Below are 22,640 nucleotides of genomic sequence, written 5' to 3' on the forward strand. Positions count from 1 at the left end.
CTGGGCGGAGTTCTTTGCGGATTTCGACTTCAAAATAGAATACATCCCAGGAGACTCCAATGTTATTGCAGACGCGCTGTCCCGAAAGCCGCAATACTTGGAGGAAGCAGCTCCAATCGCAGCAAAGCACATTTTCGCACCGCAGGCGTGGACGTGCGCTACCATCGCAGTCGACCTGGACGCGGTGCGACGCGCGTTGCAAAGGGATCAGTTTGCACAGTCCAAGATGGAGGAGCTACGCGGAGGGTCGCGAGACAACGATGAGTTCCAATTGCAAGATGGACTTTTGACTCGTAAGGGTGCCCTTTACGTGCCCACCGACGATCTTCGAGCCAAGGTTCTGCAACAATTGCATGACGCCCCTAGTGCAGGCCATTTCGGCAAAGAGAAGACGATGGAGTTGGTGGCTAGAGACTTTTGGTGGCCCCAGATGAGAGGAGAGGTGGCGGACTACGTCGCCAGGTGTGATATCTGCCAGAGGTCCAAACCAGTGCACCAGAAGCAGGCGGGATTGCTAGAACCGCTGGAGACACCGCAGCAACCGTGGGAGAGGGTAGCGTTGGACTTTGTTACGGACCTGCCCAGCTCCAGAGGTAAGACGGCGGTGTTAGTGGTGGTGGACTTGTTCACCAAGATGGCGCATTTCATCCCTTGTGCCAAGGTGGCGACGGCAGAACAGACCGCAAAGCTCTTCATCGATCACGTCTTCAGAGTGCATGGACTTCCGCAGTCCGTCTTGTCCGACAGGGGGCGCCAGTTTGTTTCCACTTTCTGGCGAAAGCTTCTGGGCATCTTGCACGTCAAAATCAACCTGACATCGGCGAGACATCCACAAACCAACGGTCAAGCGGAGAGGGTCAACGCGATCATGCAGCAGTACCTGCGGTGCTACGCCAACCAGCGACCTGCGGCGTGGGTGGACTATCTGCCGATGGCTGAATTCGCCTACAACAACACGAAACACGCATCCACCGGGGTGACGCCTTTCTTCGCGAACAATGGCCGTCATCCCAGAACCTTCCCGAGATTTGCGGCACCAGGAGGGGGGGGGCCTCAAGATGCCGACCAGTTTGCAGCGGAGTTGCAAGAGGTGCACGAGGAGCTGCGGAGACATTTGGAGCTGGCAAAACAGGCGTATAAGGTGCAGGCCGATAAGCACAGGAGGGCGGGAGAGGACATCCAGATTGGGGACTGGGTGTGGTTAGCAGCCCACGCGATGCCGGCCAGGTCATTGGCCAAGAAGAAGTTAGGACACAGGCAGCTAGGGCCATATCAAGTTGAGGCTAAGATCAATCCGGTGGCTTTTCGTCTAGCCCTTCCGGAGGGTTCCAGGGTGCACCCGGTCTTTCATAGGTCGGTGCTCACTCCCTACAAAACCCCACACAGGTTTCAAGAGTCAGGAGCACTCCCAGAGCCACGTAGGAGGGCGCCTGAGGGGGGGGAATCGCCAAGACCAGAACCTCTTAACGAGGTCACAGAGATACTGGACTCGAGATGGGGGGAGGAGGGAGTTGAATATTTTCTAGCCAGGGAAGGCACTCCGGCCTCTGCCAATAGCTGGGTGCCGGGTTACGCGTTGGACGAACCCCTGTTGAAGGAGGAGTTCCATGCACTTTTTCCGCACAAGCCCATGCCCGAGGAGTATTTTGATGATTGGCTTTTCACGCCCACTTTGTCAGACAGCACGTTCGAGGGTTTCTCCTCACCCGAGGGCCATACGCCCGAAACAAGCCCGACCAGGGATCCGAGACTGGGGGGGGAGGAGACAGGCCCTTGTTGGTGGGTGGATCAGCCAAGGGAGGCATGGAGTCAGAGATGGATGGTAGGTCCTTGGCAGGCAGCGCCAGGAGAAGCAGTGATGGAGGAAGAGACTGTGAGGTCTGTGGGTGGGGAACCCGAGTTCGAACACACATATACGGAGATGACAGAGGAGAACGTTGAAGTGGACAACTTGTATCCTGAACCGACCCCGGAAGAACCACGTTTTCCTCAACCTGCACCCGGCGAGCGGGAGGGGGGAAGGGGGGGCTTCGAGGGGGGGATGGATGTCAGGGTTTCTGGGAGAGAGGAGGAGATGACAGAGGAGACGGAGAGCGAGTGGGAGGAGGGGCAGAAGGATGAGGAAGAAGATGACGGAATTCTGAGGGAATCCACGAGTCTGAGCAGCGAGTCAGAGGATTCTCAAAAGGGGGTTACCTTAATCAAGCAAAAGGGAGGAGAAGGGAGAAGCGGAGAGGAGCCCAGTGGAAGACAGACGCAGCAAGAGGCGTCTCAGCCGGAACGGAGTAAAGGGGGTGGAGTCGTCAGCCTCTCGGAGGGAGCAGGATTAGGAGAGAACAGAGAAAGGGGGTTGGAGCAAGGTGTTCAGCCGGAAAGGGTGGAGAGCAGAACAAGGGGTGGTGTAGCGGTCGAAAGAAAGGTCAGCAGCAACGTACGCGCGCCAAGTTCAAACGTAGAGGCGCGCGGAAGTGGAGAGAGCTCAGGGGAGGAGCCCGGCCCTAAAGCCAGAAGGAGGGGGGAAGAGGCGGCAGAGGATTCAGCCTCAGGCGAGTCACGGAGAGAGGGAACCCAGGGGGGCAGGAAGACCCTGCGGAAAAGAAAGGAGAGGAAGAGGTGGTCTAGAGCCAGGCTATTAAGTTGGTGTGGAAGAGGGGAGGAGTCAGAGGGGACTTCAGCGGTCTAACGTGACAGACGTACGGCCACGATGCTGAACTGTACGAGAAGCAGAAATCTTCAATAAACTTTTCCTGTAAATAAACTGCAACGGAGTGAGGTCTCTTGTGAGCTGGGACCCGTCCTGGGTGGCCGTGACAATATGGCTAATTGGACTGATTTTTAATATATATTTGAACACTAAACTAATCAAAGGAGTTCAGATAGAGCTAGGATTTTAAAACATGCATTTCCAATTCAGGTGTCATAAGTGTTAGATCACTTGATCATATTTTTACACTTTGTATTAATTTGGTACAGTATAAGCATTACTGTCATATGAGAAAAACACCTACTGCTTTCACACTATTTTAATCTCCCTGATTAAGAATATGAAAAAGTGGTGTATGTGAATGTGGTAGAAAATCTCTCTGTGTGTGCATGTGGAGGGGGTGTTGCAAGTCCCATCCTCAATTAGGATAGTCTTTTGCACATGCTCAGGGCATCTGAGTATTGGGAATTAACCCTGAAGAGCCTTTCTGAAGGCAGCCCTGTTTAGGGAAGCTTTCAATGTCTGATGTATTACGATATTTTAGTATTTTGTTGGAAGCTGCCCAAAGTGACTGGGGAAGCCCAGCCAGATGGGCAGGGTATAAATAATAAACTACTACTACTACTACTACTACTACTACTACTTATTATTATTATTATTATTATTATTATTATTATTATTATTATTTCCTGACTCCAGTGAGGATTTTCTGCTAGTAGCTCCCACACACCCATCACTGAGGTGGTTTTGCTTCAGAAGCTACCTTAACCGACACAGAGCACTGGTGCATCTAACTCAGTACTGTCTACATCATCTGGCAAAGGTTCTCCAGGTTTCAAACAGGCATCTTTCCCAGCCTTACCTGGAGGTGCTGGGAATTGAACCTAAAATCTTATTTGTGCAAAGTACATGGTCTACCAAGATATTGCCCTTCACTAATTCTTTGAGAGGGAGCAATTGGCAGGGAGAACTGGCTGGTGGTGGCAAACACATCAACAGTCAAGGCCAAACTTTAAGATTCATTTGGTCTAAGCTTGTAATGGACCATGGATTTCCAATTGGGAGGGTTTATATTGCAACATCTCCCATTCCAGAACTTGATCACTGTTGTTGTTGTCATCACTAGTCTCACCTGGTTTAGCCAGCCAATTGAAGCCATTTACCAGGATATGGCTGCTGACATATGCTTTTAGGAGTCACTGGTGAGAGCTAAGTGGGGGGGCAGGGATGGAGGAAGGGGGTGCAGTGGGTGTGGCCCGCCCCAGATGTCACCACTGATGGGGTGACAAAATGCTGGGCAGCACTCACCACGGGGCCTGCAGTGTGCCTGAGCCACATGTCTCTCCTGGGAGAGACACAGTGGTTTGGGCGTGCGCAGGCTCCGCACTGTCCAAACGGTGCGCCTGCTGCCTCCACCCATCTGTAGGACGGCTGAGTGGGAGAAGGCATGCAGACTCCAGAGGCCCTGCGGTGTGCCCCGCCCCTATGGGCTGCTTTCTCTGCCCCTGGGCCAGGTGCCCAAGCGGCTTCCTCCGCTGCTGAGGGAACCAAAGGTGGACAAACCACCCCAGAAGGAATGCAATGTCAGAGGTATTGTCCCTTCCCTAACACCCCATACACACCAAAGCATTGTTGGTTTGGCCCTGACTGATGATGTGTTTGCCACCATGATTATTTTATGAGATTTCATACTGTGTTAATTATTTATTAGGTACCTGAAATACTATGGTTGAAATAAATACAACAAACATATCCATACAAGTACTTAATTTCCACATGAAGGAATCGAGCCTACCTCAAAAATCATTCCCCAATTCCAGATGCATGGGTGCTGGTTGTAAATATTTTCTAATAGCTATCTTTACCGTAGGCGGATATAGCCCACAGGCTTTATTTTTTCAGTGCTGTGACTTTCATAGCAGAAAATAGTGGGCAATATATTTACAAAGCATAAAAAAAAACATTATGGAGATTGGTGGTGAGGTACCAAGGCACAGACATGGGATTAAAAGGCAGGGAAATAATCACCTCTTGAGAAATCAGTTTAACTCAAATCAATGATACAGAAAATTCGTGTTTATGCTTTATATGTTACAAAATGGAAAAGTTGAATAAATAGATTTTATTAAAATAAGATAATGTTTTAAACTATGCACACAATCATAATGAACAATTTGAAACTTCAAAAAGGGATTACTGAGATTTGTATACATTCGGAATAACAGATATTATCTCTGTATAGTCAGTATATTCAGTGTACTCTGAAGATTCAACCTAATGGGCTCAAGCCTGAGATAGATGAATTTGCACAATGGGACCTGCCATACTCCTCTCTACCAGTATAACCCCATAAAAAGGTACTCCATAGTGTCAAAGTACCCTCTGGAACTCTGGGTGATGAGGCACTAAATGCTGCAGCAGGACAGGGATTTTAGGAGCATTCAGTGAGGGCTGCCCCACCGGGCAAAAGTACCTTTCTGCTCATGCAACACATCTGTGGATCCAGGCAAAAATTCAAGGTGTTCTAAGGTATTATTACTCCTAACATTTAACATAACATTATGTAACATTATGTTTATTTGGTGACATGCACAATACATTTTGTATATATTGTTGAAGCACCAGCTTCTGGTTTAGGGTGAGTTATTTTATTACGCATATATATGTGTTGTTGCTATATACATGCAATAAACTAATATAAATCAATATAATAATTATAACTGTGATATAACTATAATTGTAACACTGAAATACAGTGGCACCTCAGGTTACATATGCTTCAGGTTACAGACTCCGCTAACCCAGAAATAGTACCTCGGGTTAAGAACTTTGCTTCAGGATGAAAACAGAAATCGTGCTCTGGCAGCGCAGCAGCAGCAGGAGGCCCCATTAGCTAAAGTGGTCTTCAGGTTAAGAACAGTTTCAGGTTAAGAACGGACCTCCAGAACGAATTAAGTACTTAACCCGAGGTACCACTGTATTGGAAATGGGGGGGGAGGGGAGAGAGAGACAGGAAACAAAGTACTTTACTAGTTGCAATGTTGTTAACAATTCAGGGAGCTCCTAGATTAGGCACAATGTCCAACAGGTTATTGTGTCTTGAATTAACATAGCATGGCTCTTATTTAGAAGGATGTGTGGAGACATCACTTAGGGTCTTAGATATTTTAATCTGTGCAGGGTACAGGTCAGGTTAATATGTCAGAAAGCAGCTAAGCCTAAGTAATAACCTTTTGGTCTCTCTCGCTTGTGTTTCCCTCCCTCTGTTTCAATATTTTGTATGATTATGGGACAAAAGGGAAAAGTACAAGATGGAAAGACAGCAGAAATAAACACCATTCCTTCAGTAAGGGAAAGGTCTCACCATGAGGCCAGTAAAAGGGCATCAAAGGTTAATAGCCACAGGAAGGTCAGTCAATTTCCCATTTATTTCCACAGCATCTTGACTGCTGCTCTCAATGCACTGGCATTGTTAGGGAACAGTGTGACATGCAAATATAAGCATAACATAATTGGAACACAAAAAGATGCCAAGGAGTTGCTTGACTAGTTTTCTTTATTTTTAACAATAAGGATTGGTTTTTAGCTAACCAGAGAGTACAGGAGACTACCACACCTTATTAGATATACAGTGGTACCTCGGGTTACAGACACTTCAGGTTACAGACTCTGCTAATCCAGAAATAGTACCTCGAGTTAATAACTTTCCTTCAGGATGAGAACAGAAATTGTGCAGTGGCGGCGTGGCGGCAGGAGGCCCCATTAGCTAAAGTGGTGCTTCAGGTTAAGAACAGTTTCAGGTTAAGATCGGACCTCCGGAATGAATTAAGTACTTAACCTGAGGTACCACTGTAATGGCCCTTCCATCTGAAACGCCTTCAAACACTCCAGCCAATTTGTCTTGTGCATCTGAGACATGATCTCTTGTAACACAAAGAAAGATCAGTTAAATGTGTGACAGTATGGAAAATGCAGGCTTCCTGAAGTTTTGGCTGCTCAATGCATTAGTGGATGTTTTGTTTTGCTATTGTGCTTTAACACCATAAACTTTTGATTTCATGTGCTAGATATTAAAAAGCTTAGCTCAAGAGATCTCTACAGGCACAGGATATCACAAATGTAGATGAGACAGGGGAGAACCCTGATTTCTATGAGAGCATTTCCCACATAATTATAATAATGATTGGCCCCATCTGTTTAGTGCTAATTTAATGGTATTTGTGAGTGGCTAAAGATGGGCTTTAATTAAGTCACGTATTTGTGTCTGTCTGTGTTTTAGTTCCTACAGGGTCCATTTAAAACTAAAATGGGATTTGTGAAGATGTGACTTAAGAGGGCAGCTTGGGTTAAGCAGTTAATTTAGCAACTTGGTACAGTGTTATTTGCTCAATATAGGCAAACAGTCCAGGAAAGTTAATGGTTTCCCTTCCATTCTTAAAGCATTAGCATAATACAGAAAATAAGAACAAGCAGAGGCACACCTAAGGATTGGTGAATCCGACCAGAGTGTGTGGCTTATATGCGTGTGGCAATGTGCTTTTGCAGTAAAATCAAACATGGGAAAAGCTCCCCATTCTTCTTGCACCAAGAAAGTAAGCTGTGCAAAATTTGTACCCTTCCTCCTCACCTCACCCTCACTCCAGATGCAAGTACTTCAATTGCATAAAAGGTAGTAATTTCTAATGTGGCTACTGCTATAAATCGATTTTTTTGGTGAGGGGGCTGCCTATTCAGCTACTTCCAAGGATGCAAAATACCCCAGATACACCTCCAAGAACAAGTAAAGTATAAACATACTAGAACAAGACAGCAACAGCAAAGTGTCCCTTGTCATCCATAAGCAGAAACAGATACAGGTTTTCAAAGGACACCTTGTTGTCAGGCCTGAAATCAGAGTTTGGTTTGGTTGAGCATCTGCTGAGGCATCCCCCGTTTTCTAACAGGAAAACTGCCTGATACCAGCAGAATAATCTGCACTCAAGAGAATCAGTTTTGTCCTCTGCCTCCAGACACCCCTCCCATTAGGAAATAGCAGATATCCCTGAGTCTTTGCACGTCTATGGAATGTTTATTTTCCCAAATGACAATGTGCTAGAGAGATATATTTGCATTCCTTTTAGACCCAGTAATGTGGGGTGCATCCAGCAGCATGGAGGCATAATGCTACCACACTACTCTTATCCACAGAGATGTCTAGCTATACGATGAAGCCAACCAGGAAATGGAAGATTCCCCCTGCTAGCGAACCCCCGAAGCCATCTTCTAATTCTTCCTGCATGTTGCACTAGGAAGATTTTCTCTTGGCTCCCACTAGGGATGGGAGAATCTGACAATTGTGGTTCTCTCATTTTAATTTTTCAAACCTCATGTTCAGTTTTCCACATTTCTGCAGCAATTGGCCGATTATTTTTAAACAAAAAATGCCTATGACAATTCATCAGTGTATTGGTGCAAATTTCTAATAAACACATTTTTGTATGCAGTTTTGAGCAATGTACACTTTTTCACAAGCAACTTTCCCTGATGTTTTTTTATTTATTTCCACTAGTATATCCATTTTTATTCATTTTTGTAAGCACTGTTTAGTTGCAGAACTGCATCACGGAATATAGATAAGTGCTCGTTATGTGATTTGCCTTTAAATGTGAACAGAATAAATCCCCCCACCCAACCCTAGGCTTCCACTAGCACCATCTACCTTTGTGATGCTGGCAGGGAACAGGACTCACAGTGTGGGGGACTACAAGGGGTTAATCCTGCTGGCAGTGGTCCACAAAAATCTGAAGTCAGTTCTGCTGGTTTATATAGTGTTCCATCAGAAACAACAAACTAACTATATGTTGCTTTTATAAATAGGACCCTAACCAGGAAACAAGAACAAGTCATGCATAACTTTCCTGTGTTTCTAACTAATAGGTCTAACTAATCAGAGTTCAGGTTACAGTCAAAGCTTTCCACACACACACCCCAAAAAAGTTATAGATCCAAATAGATGTGTTTGGAATTGGAGATTTAGAGCCCAACCCAACCCTCCCCTGAGTGGCTGTGATGTGATCAGGTTCCACAAAAGAATACCCAGACAATCCTACACAGCCCAGCTTGTGAAACAACTTGTGTTGCTGCTTTCAGTGGCAGCTGGCCTGGAACCAGATGATCTGGCAGGATTTGCAGTTCCTAGCCTGAAGCTATGGCAACTTTTCTCATCAATCACAACACCATCAGAAGTTCTTGCATAGCCAAGAGAAACTGACATTTGGGGAAAATCAACCACTATTTCTAAAGTCAAAATGTTTCTGACCATTTATAATATGGTAGGCAGCGCATAAATATCTTCATATGTGGTCTGATAACATTAGCAGACAAATGGACTGATTATAGTGCTGGATAGTCGAAGCTCCTATATTTTATTGTCAACTATTCACTCATATTCAGAGTACTAGCGGACGATACTTAATAAGCAGTCTGGATAGAATGAAGTACAGTAATAAAATAAATGCCTAATATCACGCTGGTAAACTATGAATATGGAATCTGACATTATGCCTCTATGAAGGACCTGCAAAGTTTCTCTTTCTCTGGAACAAACAACTAACACTTGAACAATTTAAAGTCTTTGTATACAGCCATGGCCCAGCAAATGCATTTTACAATTTAAGACTGAATCCCAACTAAAATGATTTTAATGAGGCCTAAAAATAGTTAATGCACTAAGCTGTTCAATAGAATGACAAAGCACTTACTATCTTTTAATAACTCTACCATTTTCTTAGCAGATGATGCAGAACGATTTATGGCTAATAGACCAATTTAATCATGAAAAATTACAAAAGATGGTTGGATTTATTTGTAACATGGTCAATTTTTCTCACTTGGGTGTTACAGTTTAATTTTAATATTTGTTACTGGCATTTCTCATTAGCCAGCTAACCTGGATTTGTTATCTAACCAGTGAGAACACAAATTAATGATACATAATCATCATATTTTAGAAATAAAATTTAGACCTCCTTTATTGGATAATGGGGAAGGGGGGCAAGATGTATATGATCTGCAGGTGGGAGAGTTAGATTTGTTAACATAGAATGCTAGCACACCGGAAACCAGAAATGTCCCCATTGTGGGACTAATGCAGTCGTCTGCTACAGGGGCAACAGAGGATACAGACAAGAACACCACATTCATATTGTATGTATTTATTTACTTGGCTTTTTCAATTTTTCATAGTGACTTTCTGCCATATTTGGCATTCAATGAGCCTTAACAACATTATAAGAACATCAGTATCATAAAACAGGTCCTTTTTGTTCTGTTGGCACTCCTTCATATTTGAAGGAGCAGCGGCATGTTCTCTAATTTTGAACTATTGGGAAACAAGATGGAGGTACCATTGTACTCTGGGAAACCTCGAGTTTTGCCTTCCCAAACACAGTAGTGAGGTGATGGCAAAACTAGTCCCTAGCGCAAGGTAATGCGGGTCCCCTCACCCAAGTATTTTTCCTGCACCTGAAAATCCAAAGCTGTAGCCCAGGAATTTTGTGTTGTCCCTTCCCGAATAATAACCATACATTTCCTATCATTCAGAAATTCTCTGGAGTGTTTTCTGTCCATCCCCTCTGTTGCCCAATCATAACTGTAAACAGCACAGCTAATCACAAATGGCTAGTAATGCCACTCTTCACCCATGCATGGGCCTGAAGAGAGAAGACAAATTCTAGAAGGGGGAGTGTCAGCCTAACCTTCCTCACAGGGTTGATCTCAGTTTGATGGTAAGTAATGTAAGGGACGCGGGTGGCGCTGTGGTCTGAACCACTGAGCCTCTTGGGCTTGCTGATCAGAAGGTCGGAGGCTCGAATCCCCATGACGGGATTAGCTCCTGTTGCTTGGTCCCAGCTCCTGCCAACCTAGCAGTTCAAAAGCATGCCCAAAAATGCAAGTAGATAAATAGGTATCACTCCAGCAGAAAGGTAAATGGCGTTTCCGTGAGCTGTTCCGTGAGCCAGTGTGGTGTAGTGGTTAAGAGCGGTAGACTCATAATCTGGTGAACCAGGTTCGCGTCTCCACTCCCCCACATGCAGTTGCTGGGTGACCTTGGGCTAGTCACACTTCTTTGAAGTCTCTCAGCCCCACTCAGCTCACAAAGTGTTTGTTGTGGGGGAGGAAGGGAAAGGAGATTGTTAGCCACTTTGAGACTCCTTCAGGTAGTGATAAAGCGGGATATCAAATCCAAACTCTTCTTCTTCTGTTCCGGTTTTGCCAGAAGCGGCTTAGTCATGCTGGCTACATGACCCGGAAAAACTGTCTGCGGACAAACGCCAGCTCCCTCAGCCGGTAAAGTGAGATGAGCGCTGCAACCCCAGAGTCGTCTGCGACTGGACTTAACTGTCAGGGGTCCTTTACCTTTAACTTTTTTTAATGTAAGTAATGGTACTACTATATTGCTAAGAGTCCATGGCATCTTTGAAGAGAAGGAGAATGGGTAGAAAACCATAACAAATGGGGCCCGAGCCTGGTGACCTCTGCCCCCAGCTGCACCGCCAGATCCAGTGCATACTAACCACCACTGGTGAAAGACAAGATGGTACACACACATCCCATTCCATGCCTAAACTGGATACATGCCTAAACAGTATTGAATCTTACTTCAATAGTGGAGATTCGCTGCACTCAAATGCAACAAACTACCTTAGAGGGTACAGCACAGGATGCATGGCACACAGCTCTGTCTGTTCTTCACTCCTTAGTCTTCATCACCTGAGGCATCTCTCTCTCTCTTTGTATCATGGTAAGGGAGATCCATGCTTATTAGCAACATAAATGACCACTCATTTGGCCTCCCCAAAGCATCTATCACCCCTATTGCATAATCTTCCCTCAGGAAGTGCTCAACCGCTCCTTCACTTCAGCTTTTCACCCATTCAAGATAAGAAATGCCAAACAACCCTCATCCATTCCAGGCTCCAAGGGCAAGCAAGGAGAGTGAAGGTGCTGAGCCTTCAAGAGAAACAAAATGTAGTGGTAAAGAAACTTCGCTGACTTTCAATAGAGTAATATTCCAATTATTAAGCTGCTTTCAGAAGTATCAGTCATTTTCTGTGGGTGGCACACAGATGCAGAGATGATAACATTACCGTGAACTGAAGAGGAAATAGTCCAACTATGCTAGCACTCTGAAATTCACAACAGAACTTCAGAGAATTGTGCCAGCAAAAGTGTATCCAAAAACAAGTTTTGGCAAACTGTTCTCCTAGGATGTAATATAGCTTGAAGAGAATATTGTTTGCGTCTGCATCTATCCCCAGAGCAACTATTTAATGCTCATGCTCATTATCTAAAACAAATCTGGAAACTGAACTAAATGTTTGACGTTCTTACTCCAACAAGAGTATTATACACTCAAGAAATTACACGATACTTCTAGTCCCTCCGAGTATGCACAATATTATTATGTAGGGGGAGGAATTGATGGCAGTCCAACCAAACAACAGGATTTATATAATATGCTATGCTCTCAAGAGTCCTTCTAATGTCTTCCAAAAACTCTTCAACATGCTAGATTGTTGCCTAGACAAAAACTGCTCCCGTTTACAGACAGTGCAAATGATCCTTTTGTAGCACATCTCTATAAACAATATATCTTGCAAATGATAGCCTCCATATTTGAATCACAACATTTAAGAGAACCCAAACTATGTTAAGAAAGCCACGGCTACAGAGATGCCATCCTTCATTCTCCTTGCAAAGCTCTGCGCACACATACCCATGCCAAGACGAGAAGCGGCTGATGTAGATCTAAACACAGAGGCTTCTGGCCAATAGCACAGCTGTTCACTGTAGAAGCATAGCTTTTTGATTCATGCTGTGTGGAGGTGGTCAGATTCTTTATTTGTATAATAAAGTCATCTTCTAAGCATTAAGCTGGAGTGGTGGCTGCAACACATGGCAGTAGAGATTTGGAGCCTCAGCTGCTCTTTCTTCCAGTGCTTCAACAACATTTCACTAACTCATCGTTTCGGCCCTTACAACATCATGATGGGCTTATTTTCAAAGCTCCAATTGCAATTAATTTGAATCCATAACGTTTTGGCATACCGCAGCCAGCTGAAGAATGCTATTAGGGTTGTGTGCTGGAACCAAATGAATAATTTACTCTCACAGGAAAGCAGAAGCTAACATCTCACCAACATATGCAGTTTGGATGCTACAGAGAGCTCTGCATGTTCCAGTATAACAGTATATTTTGACTTGCAGCCTTCTACATTGACTCATCTGCTGAGGAAACTTTGTATTCTGGTCCAAGTCTCAAAGGATTTGACGCGCATTCAGGGAAAAATACTTATTCAGCTCATGTGTACCCAAATCAGCCTTTTGGGCCTCAATGTTGCCCTGAGAGAGAGAAAGAGCTAGAAGACACCTCACTGTGACTGCACATTGTGAAATATTAACAATGGCTAGAAGCTGTATTTCAGGGAACAGTGCCCTCCCACTACTAATCTCCTCACTGCGGAACCCCTGTTAAATTTCTGAGGAACCCAAGTTCACTGAAACACGCAGCATCAAACCATGGTAATCATAATGCCCTGTTTCTATTATTACAATTTTAATACATTGAAGGGTCTTAACCTTGTCCAAGAAAATAAAACAGTTCTAAAATCATCAGCCAGCTCTCAAAGCCTAGTGGCACCAAATATTTCTGTGTGGCTGGGGAAGCCCAGCCAGATGGGCGGGGTATAAATAATAAATTATTATTACAGTGGTACCTCAGGTTAAGTACTTAATTCGTTCCAGAAATCTGTACTTAACCAGAAACTGTAATTAACCTGAAGCACCACTTTAGCTAATGGGGCCTCCTACTGCTGCCGCGCCGCCGGAGCACGATTTCTGTTCTCATCCTGAAGCAAAGTTCTTAACCTGAAGCACTATTTCTAGGTTAGCGGAGTCTGTAACCTGAAGCGTATGTAACCCCACTGTATTATTATTATTATTATTATTATTATTATTATTATTATTTAGCAGCTGAAGCAAGCAGTCATTATTACTATTATTAGTAGTAACTGATTTTAAATGGCTCAGGTTCAAGGCATTAAAATATGAATCAAATTATTCAAAATTCATCTGATTTCCAGAAACTTATGAAAGCCCTAAGGATAAATGAATTAATTAGGTTGTCACATTCCACAACCAAGTAAGTCTCAAAGTGCCTTACAACAAAGGTAATATACAATACATTACATAGTTAATGTCTCCATCAAAACAATGATACACACTAAAAGTGTTCACCCACAACAGCCAATTATAAAACAAGAATACCCTACCACACGCAAGAAGAAGATAAACACCTAAATCAGCCCCCAAATCAGAACAGTGTTATTGCCCAAATGCCTGGGGAAATGCCTGGCTCCCAGTGTGTTTCCAAACACAATTCAAAGTGTTGGTGCTGACTTTTAAAGCCCTAAACGGCCTCGGCCCAGTATACCTGAAGGAGTGTCTCCACTCCCATTGTTCATCCCAGACACTGAGGTACTCCCTCGAGGGTCTTCTGGTGGCTCCATCACTGCGAGAAGCAAAGTTACAGGGAACCAGGCAGAGGGTCTTCTAGGTAGTGGCACCCAACCTGTAGAACACCCTCCATTCAGATGTCAAGGAGATAAAGAATTACATAACTTTTAGAAGACATCTGAAGGCAGCCCTGTATTGGGAAGTTCTTAAACTATATTAATGTTTGATGTTTTATTATGTTTCGATATATGCTGCAAGCTGCAATTACAGTGGTACCTAATTTGTTCCGGAGGTCCGTTCTTAACCTGAAACTGTTCTTAACCTGAAGCACGATTTCTGTTTTCATCCTGAAGCAAAGTTCTTAACCCGACGTACTATTTCTGCATTAGTGGAGTCTGTAACCTGAAGCGTATGTAACCTGAAGCATATGTAACCCGATTCCACATCCCTATCTTAAGTTCTTGTATGTACTAGGCTTACAGTGTAAGGAAGAACCTTTAAATAAATATTATGTATGATGCATAATAATGCCTAACAAAGTAGCAACATTAGACGATTACACTGTAAGTTTATTGAGACATGGACTACTTATGCAACATTTTAAGCTGTGAGTGCCAGGCACAACTGTTGTGTCAGAGAAATAAAAATTAAAATAAATATACTGTTCATAATAAGTTACTAAGCAACACTGAACAGTCTAGCAGAAATATTTCTCAATGTGTCTGTTCTATTTTGAATCATATTTTGAAAGCTCTCATATTACTGCCTACACTAGGCCAAAGATCAGTTTAATAATACATTTTCTAAAGACAGCAAAATGTTCTACATCTGAAAAATAAAAGGAAATTTTGCATTGTAAAGCTTTCATGTAGATCTTCTTGAATACTAAAAAAGATTTGACATACCACCAACTTTCCCACTGTCAAATTAAAGAAGTGCCTATCATTCAGCATGACAGAAATGTCATAAAGTTGGCTAACAGGTAGAAATTGTTTCAAAATGATGGATTAATTTGCATGCACTGTATATAAATTGACCGTTGCTGCCTGTGTTAACATATCTGAATATATTTAGTAAAATAAAGTATGTATTATGCCACTGGGTTTCTCACAAGCAGTGCTATAATTGAAATATCACATCAAAAGGGAAAGGATTATTTTCTACAACCGTGTGTGTGTGTGTGTGTGTGTGTGTACGTGTGCATGTATGCTTACGCGACATGTTTTCCATGCTTATGAATATGGACATCTGACTATTAAATGCAGAATATTTATTCATTTAAAATATTTTTCTCTCGCTTGTCCCTCCACCATAAATGAGTGCAAGTATGGGCTACCACTGTATTAATTTGCATAGTGGGTTTCCAACGTTCTTAACTGTGCTGTCTATGTTGTCTCGTACAGATGCTGCCAAGATAAGAACTAGGGAACACTGTCTCTTGCTACTCACTTTGTACAAGCAACCCAGCCCAGCTCTGCCAACACACTTTAAAGGCGGACCAAGGAGGCCCTCCCTATCTGCATAAATTCAACACCTTCATCCATGAACCCTAGGGCAATGAGGACATTGCTATACAGTGGTACCTGGGGTTACAGACGCTTCCGGTTACAGACTCAGCTAACCCAGAAATAGTACCTCTGGTTAAGAACTTTGCTTCAGGATGAGAACAGAAATCGCGCGGCTGCGGTGGGGTGGCAGCAGGAGGCCCCATTAGCTAAAGCGGTAACTAAAGTTAAGAACAGATTCAGGTTATGAACGGACCTCCAGAATGAATTAAGTTCTTAACCTGAGGTACCACTGTACTAATTGGTTTGACTGAGCCACCATCCCATCACTTCAGAGTACCTGAAATTGCCTTTTTCCCTTGGAAAAGGACCATAACTCAGTAGAGGAGAATCTGCTTTACATGCCAAAGGTCTCAGGTTCAAACTCAGGCATCTCCAGGTAAGACTGGGATAGACCCCTGCCCCAAACCCTGGAGAGTCACTGCCAGTCAGCGTAGACAGTATTGAACTAGATAGACTAATAGTATGACTCAAAATAAGGCAATTGCCTGTGTTCCAAAATCCATCCTTCCCTCCAAACCACACTAAATCTTCCCATGGTGTGCACCGACCCCCTGAAAGTCAACTGCAACTAATGATTGAACAACAACAACAACAACAAAAACAGGGCAAAGAAGATGAAAAAGCCTTTCCTCCTGTAGCCAAGTTAGGAACGGGCACCAAAAATGAATGCTACTCAGCACCACTGGGCCCAGCCACCCCTTCCCATTACAGTGGTACCTTGGGTTAAGTACTTAATTCATTCCGGAGCTCGGTTCTTAACCTGAAACTGTTCTTAACCTGAAGCACCACTTTAGCTAATGGGGCCTCCCGCTGCGGCCACACCGCTGGAGCACAATTTCTGTTCTCATCCTGAAGCAAAGTTCTTAACCTGAGGTAATATTTCTGGGTTAGCAGAGTCTGTAACCTGAAGCGTCTGTAACCCGAGGTACCACTGTATTGACTAAGCCATATGAGGTATCCATATGATACAGAGAGTGAGAAACAATCCCTGGCCCAAGAAATCTGCGAAAACAATATAACAGGAGAGGCAGGAAAAACCTACAAAGTGTTTTGCTACCACTTGCAAACATATAAGTATTTATTTAAAACAAGCAATTCAAAGGGGTTTTAAAAGGCAACAGTTCATGTCAGGACTTATCACCTAAGGCTTTATTCCCTTAATGCAACAAGCAGACATAACTTTTAAAATACAATCATACACAAAACAATTTACTGCTCCTAACAATACAAACCTTGCTAACATTTGATGCGAACACCAGTCAAGTGAAGGGTATCATTTACAAGCATTGGTATTTGTTAGAAAATATTCCCAGAGGCAAGAATGGTCCCATATTTGCATGTAAATATCAACAAGCTTTGAAAGATATGTCGAGGGGGAAAACACAATGCCCTGGCAGTACTGTAGATGGGGGAAAGTGGAAGCCAGTTCTTGCGTGGGAATTGCAGTGCCTGTTCAAACTGCAGCAATATCAAGACCTTCCTCAACTCTACTAACAGTACACAGTACTGTACCAAAAACTTTTTCACAAAGAGGTATTATATACAGTACAATGCCCATACCATCTGCTGTATATTGCAATGACCACAAGAGCTGATAAGAGCCACTTTTGTGAACATAAAAGCTAGCAAAATTGAAGTTCTCTTAGGAATGCATTTTCAAGATATCAGACATAATGAAACGATACTGAAGTTTAGGTGCTTATATAAGGTACAAGGTAAGGAAATATGTTTCGTACAATTGCATTTTAAAAGGTATGTCTAATTGTTTCTCTAAGGGAATCCACTGTCTCTACACCAGTCACAATAACCTTATGCACCTCTATAATACCCTTCTCCTTTAGTTGCCCTTCACCAAAATGAAAAAGTTTAAATGCTGTAACCTTTCCACACAAGAGAGTTGTTCCAGCCCCTTGATCATTTTTGCTACCTTTTTTCTGAATAATTTCCTGTTCCACAATATCCTTTAGAGGCGAGGCAACCAGAACTGTATACTGTATTCCATGTGTTCACGCCATAGATTTGTATAAAGGCATCACAATATTCGCAATTTTATTCTTCAATCCCCTTTTCCAATGATCTCCAGCATGGAACTTATCCTTCTCACAACTGCCAGACACTGGGTCAACATTCCCGTCCACCACAACCCCAAGGGCTCACTCAGTTACCAACAGTGCAGTTCCCACCACCATACATGATAAAATTCTGGCACAATTCATTCAAGAAAACTTTTGTCCAGGCATGCAGTTTGCTAATTCAGAAGGCAAGGTTGTCCTGTTAATTTGGTGAATGAACAGCAGTCAGCAGTTGATTGGCTGCTTCTTGCTACCTGCGCGTTGGAAATGACTTCCTCCATAGTTGAATTTGAAAGATAAAAGAACAGGCATTTTTACAAGCCTAAAACTTTATGGATGTCTTAGGAGTGAGTGCACAGCCCTTGTATATAGTATCACATAAATAACTGTAATTTTGTGCACAGTAGACTTACACACATTTAACTTGTACACATTCAGCTTTACACGCTTGGCAATCTCTCTCTCTCTCTCTCTCTCTCACACACACACACACACACACACAGAGAGAGAGAGAGGGGGGGGGCTGGAAACGCCATTCCATCCACAAGGGGCCCTCAATGTAGCTCACGGCAGCAACAATAAAGTCTCAAAATCGAAAACCATTACAATTTAAACCCCCAAATCATTTTCTGAACAACAGAACACATAAATACACTTTTTTCTGCCTTCTGAAAATGAATTGTTAACCTATATTTGGCCTAGTGTAGGCTGTAATGATGAAAGCATGCAAAATATAATTGAAACAGAAAGCTATATAGAGAAAAACTTCTGCTGGCCTGCATTCACAGTCAGAAAAAAATGAGCCAATCAGTGTTATCTTCCCAAACCCTGCTGGAACTTGACAGTCTTGACCTACCTCCAAGAGATCATCTGCAATCTAGCCCTGTAGACTTGACAGGGAGAGAGCAATCCAGAAGCACGGTGTACAATACATGGTACAATACAATTTTGTTAAGTGCTTAGTCTAAAAGGCACCTTTGTTCTCATTCTAGAAATATGTTTTACATAGTACAGCATACAGACCTGAACCAGGGCACAAAAAAAGAAAAAGAAAAAAGCATTTCTGTGCACACACTGTTTTTCTCATTTTTTCTACAGCCACTAGCACATTAAGGTCCTTTTGTGTTTTGAGATGATTAAAGGAGTTTAGCCGCTCTGAGAAGAGGATTCCTTAGCCTTGTTGCACACTCTTTTTGGATGACAGTCCTGATAATGTGCCCTTTAGATATGAAGTGAGCTTAAGATACAGTTGTGAAATAGAAAAAATAATAATAAATTTCATAATCCCTATGAAAATTTATGTGCTCTAGTCTAGACTAGAGATCTTCCTCCCTTCTAGGATGCACCAAGTACACAAGCAGACTCAACTGTGTTAAGTTTGGTTCACTTAGCTCACCTGCCCAGGTTTCAGGTAATGCACCCATCACAATCAACTATCTCTGATTCACAATTTGATTGCAGGTGAGCTATGTGGGCCAAACATAACCTAGCTGAGTCTGCCTGGGCTCTAGGAACCATGCTAATCTCTGTATCGTTCCAATTTTAGTATATGTGCTGCCAAAGTGAGCAGTGCTACAACACCAAGGAAGGGTCAGTTTGCTCTCACTCATAGATATGTTTAGGGATTTGTGTGAGGGATTCTACCTGGTGTTGAGCCAGAGAGACAGAACAAGGATCTTGTGCTGCCCACTCCATGGCCCAACAACCTCCCTGCCTGAGCTGTTAGAGGTGGTTTTTATTTAGATTATTAATTGATCACTAATCCTCAACAGGGAGGAGACACTACTCAGGTGGGATATCATGAGCTTTGCATACAGAAGGTCCCTTATTTAGTTTTATGTGTCTCTAATTAAAGGATATAAGACAACAGGGCTGGGGATGATCTTTCCCTGGCTGAGAACTAGGAAAGCTGCTGTAGTCAGAAAAGAGAGCACTAGGCAAGAACAACTTGCTTCATATGTATGTGTTTCAATTATGCAGGTGAAATTCATGAACTAAAAGAAAAATGAACCCTCAGGGACATTTCATTATATTCTTATATTTGCAGATTTTGGAAAAGGGCAATCTAAGTATGACAAGCCCCAATAAAAAGCCATTTCAAGTGCAGCCGACTAATGCATATGTGTGCAGATTCAAATGACAGGCAGCAGGTGAGGTAGAAAAGTCAACACCTTGCAATTTGCACATGTGCTTTAGGTTGTATGAATTGTTTGTCAAGTCACGGGGCAGTGAGATTTCAGTTCACTGCCTCAAAGCTCAAGAATTTCTGCATTTTCTTATGTTGTAGTTATAAATTTGGCTACACAGTTCCCTCTCTGGTGCAAAGGCTGCTATGTCTGCCTTAATTTTAAATAAAACTATGATTTATTACTTAGATGTCTATCCTGCTTCTTGGTCAAAGTCCACAAAATGGCCTAACCCCACCCCCAAATGATACTGTATACCTTGAATGGGAAACCCATGGCCCTACAGAGGTTGTTGAACTACAAGTACCATCTTCCCTGACCAGTGGCCAGGATGGCTGGGAGTTGCAGTCTAACAATATCTGCGGGACCACAGGTTCCCCATGCCTGCCATATACAATACAGCAATTCATTGCTAACAGCCATCAAACCAAACACACTCAAAGCAAAAACCATACAACTTCAGGGCTCAGAAGATGACACTTCAGTCATCACAGTTCAACTCTAGAAGAGTAAGTGCCTTCTGGAAAAAGAACCTGACATCATACAAAAGCTGAATTTGCCAAGCTAGTTTCTTTGTGCAGAGAATTCTATAAATCCATAAAATGGATTACCTGTTCAAAACTTGCACAAAACCAGATTAAGTCATATGAACTATCCCGTTTATGTCAATCACAAAACAGTTATGGCAGTTCCATCAAATTGAATTCTGCCCCCTACATATGCTACAGCCAGGAACCAAAGCCGTGTTTGTATTTCTCTGTCTTATTGTCAACTGAAAGCACCAATCTTTCACTTTCCCACTATTTAAATGTCTCAACTACAACAGCATCATAGCAGCTTGTTATGTACCTACATGTTTTTGATGTAAGATTACTGGCGAAGGCCCAATTAACATACCTCATACGTCCCGGGTCCAGGAGTGTCATCTTTTGCTTCTTTAAAACGTTCCACCTGGGAAACGTATACCGCAACATAGGAAGGTGATTTCAACCTTAAGCTGCTTGTTTCTGGACTGTATGCCCCTGGTCCTAAAATGAGAATTGAGAATGAGATGAATTAATTTTTATGATCTTTTTTTGTAGAGGTTTGTTTGCATTTGCATTGAAGGCAGCCTTCCTGTCAAAACCACAGGTCGTGACAGAAAAGTGAGAGATTACCATCAGAATCTCAGAGTTCCATAAAAATGTACCAATAAAATAAATTGTATCATTACCATAGTCTATCATGCTATTAACATAATATCTCCAATGTCTAGTGAATGAAAATATTACTAGTGTCCCAGATTATTTGTTTGCAGAATGATATGTATTTATTGATATGATATGTATTAATTACATATCAATTACAATTGTTTGCAGAATGATATGTATTTATAAATATGTATGTATTTATTGATATGAATGATATGAATTATGGTGCTGGAGGAGACTTTTGAGAGTCCCATGGACTGCAAGAAGATCAAACCTATCCATTCTGAAGGAAATCAGCCCTGAGTGCTCACTAGAAGGACAGATCGTGAAGCTGAGACTCCAATACTTTGGCCACCTCATGAGAAGAGAAGACTCCCTGGAAAAGACCCTGATGTTGGGAAAGATGGAGGGCACAAGGAGAAGGGGACGACAGAGGACGAGATGGTTGGATAGTATTCTCGAAGCTACCAGCATGAGTTTGACCAAACTGCGGGAGGCAGTGGAAGACAGGGTCACGAAGAGTCGGAAACAACTAAACGACTAAACAACAAATGTATTTATTTGCTTGTTACACTTATATCTGACACTTTCTCTGGGGAAGCTCCAAACAAATTACACAGTGGATCCTAGGACTCTCCTACCCAGGGCATGGCCAGTCTGAGACATGTTTGGGATTAACAATGCAACATCACATGCCTTCAGGAAATTCTTAGGCACTGCTAGAAAAAACCTCTATCCAGGTCAAGTAGTAATTGTGGGATAAGAATAAATTGCTCTTTTATGAGGTAGTTGTTTGTAAAAATCTCTTGCTCAAAAAGAAGAAAAAGTACTTTTCTGAGCAAGTAGCTTTTTCATTTTTCAAAACTATACAATGGGGATCAAATAATGCAGCAAAGTGCATAATGTGTCAACAGTTAACAATGACCAAAAAAAGTGCCGTGACTTCAGGAAATTGTGCCTCACCAACTTGTACTTATTAAATGTATATTCCACCTTTCCTACAAGGAACTCATAGTAGTTTAGCCTCAAAACTCCTCATTGGGGTAAGGCAACAGAATCTCAGCAACGCATTTTATTTTAAGGACAAGACAAATCAGTCTCTCTCTGGTTCATATGACTTTCATATGAATTCACTCATAAATCTGTTCCATTTCCATACTGATCTCATTTTTAAAAAACTCACACAAATGCTTCACTCAAAGGCACACATATTGAAATGTATTTTATCTCCAAATATGCATTTTGCAACTTTTTGGTCTGAAAACTCAAACATCATGTTCCAATCTGCACATTAGTCCAAGGGAAACAGATGGGGTTAATCTGCATCAGAATCCATAAAGATCAAACTCCTCAAGTATCTCCACTTGAGGTTTATATACAAAATCAGGAAAGTGTCTTGTTTCAGTCCTGGCTATTGTGCCAAG

The 22,640-nt window shown here is 42.7% G+C and overlaps 1 protein-coding gene across 1 annotated transcript in view; it reads right to left on the reverse strand.

The window, feature by feature from the left end:
• The window catches only part of STPG2 (sperm tail PG-rich repeat containing 2), a 236,226-nt gene that overhangs the window by 79,781 nt on the left and 133,805 nt on the right, over window positions 1-22,640 (reverse strand). Inside the window, exon 12 of the mRNA XM_081925037.1 lies at window positions 20,924-21,054. Within this exon, the coding sequence (XP_081781163.1) occupies window positions 20,924-21,054 (131 nt within the window). The remainder of the gene's footprint in view (window positions 1-20,923; window positions 21,055-22,640) is intronic.

This window comes from Podarcis melisellensis, assembly GCF_964234715.1.
Source record: "Podarcis melisellensis genome assembly, chromosome: 9".
In the NCBI taxonomy this organism is placed as follows: Eukaryota; Metazoa; Chordata; class Lepidosauria; order Squamata; family Lacertidae; genus Podarcis; species Podarcis melisellensis.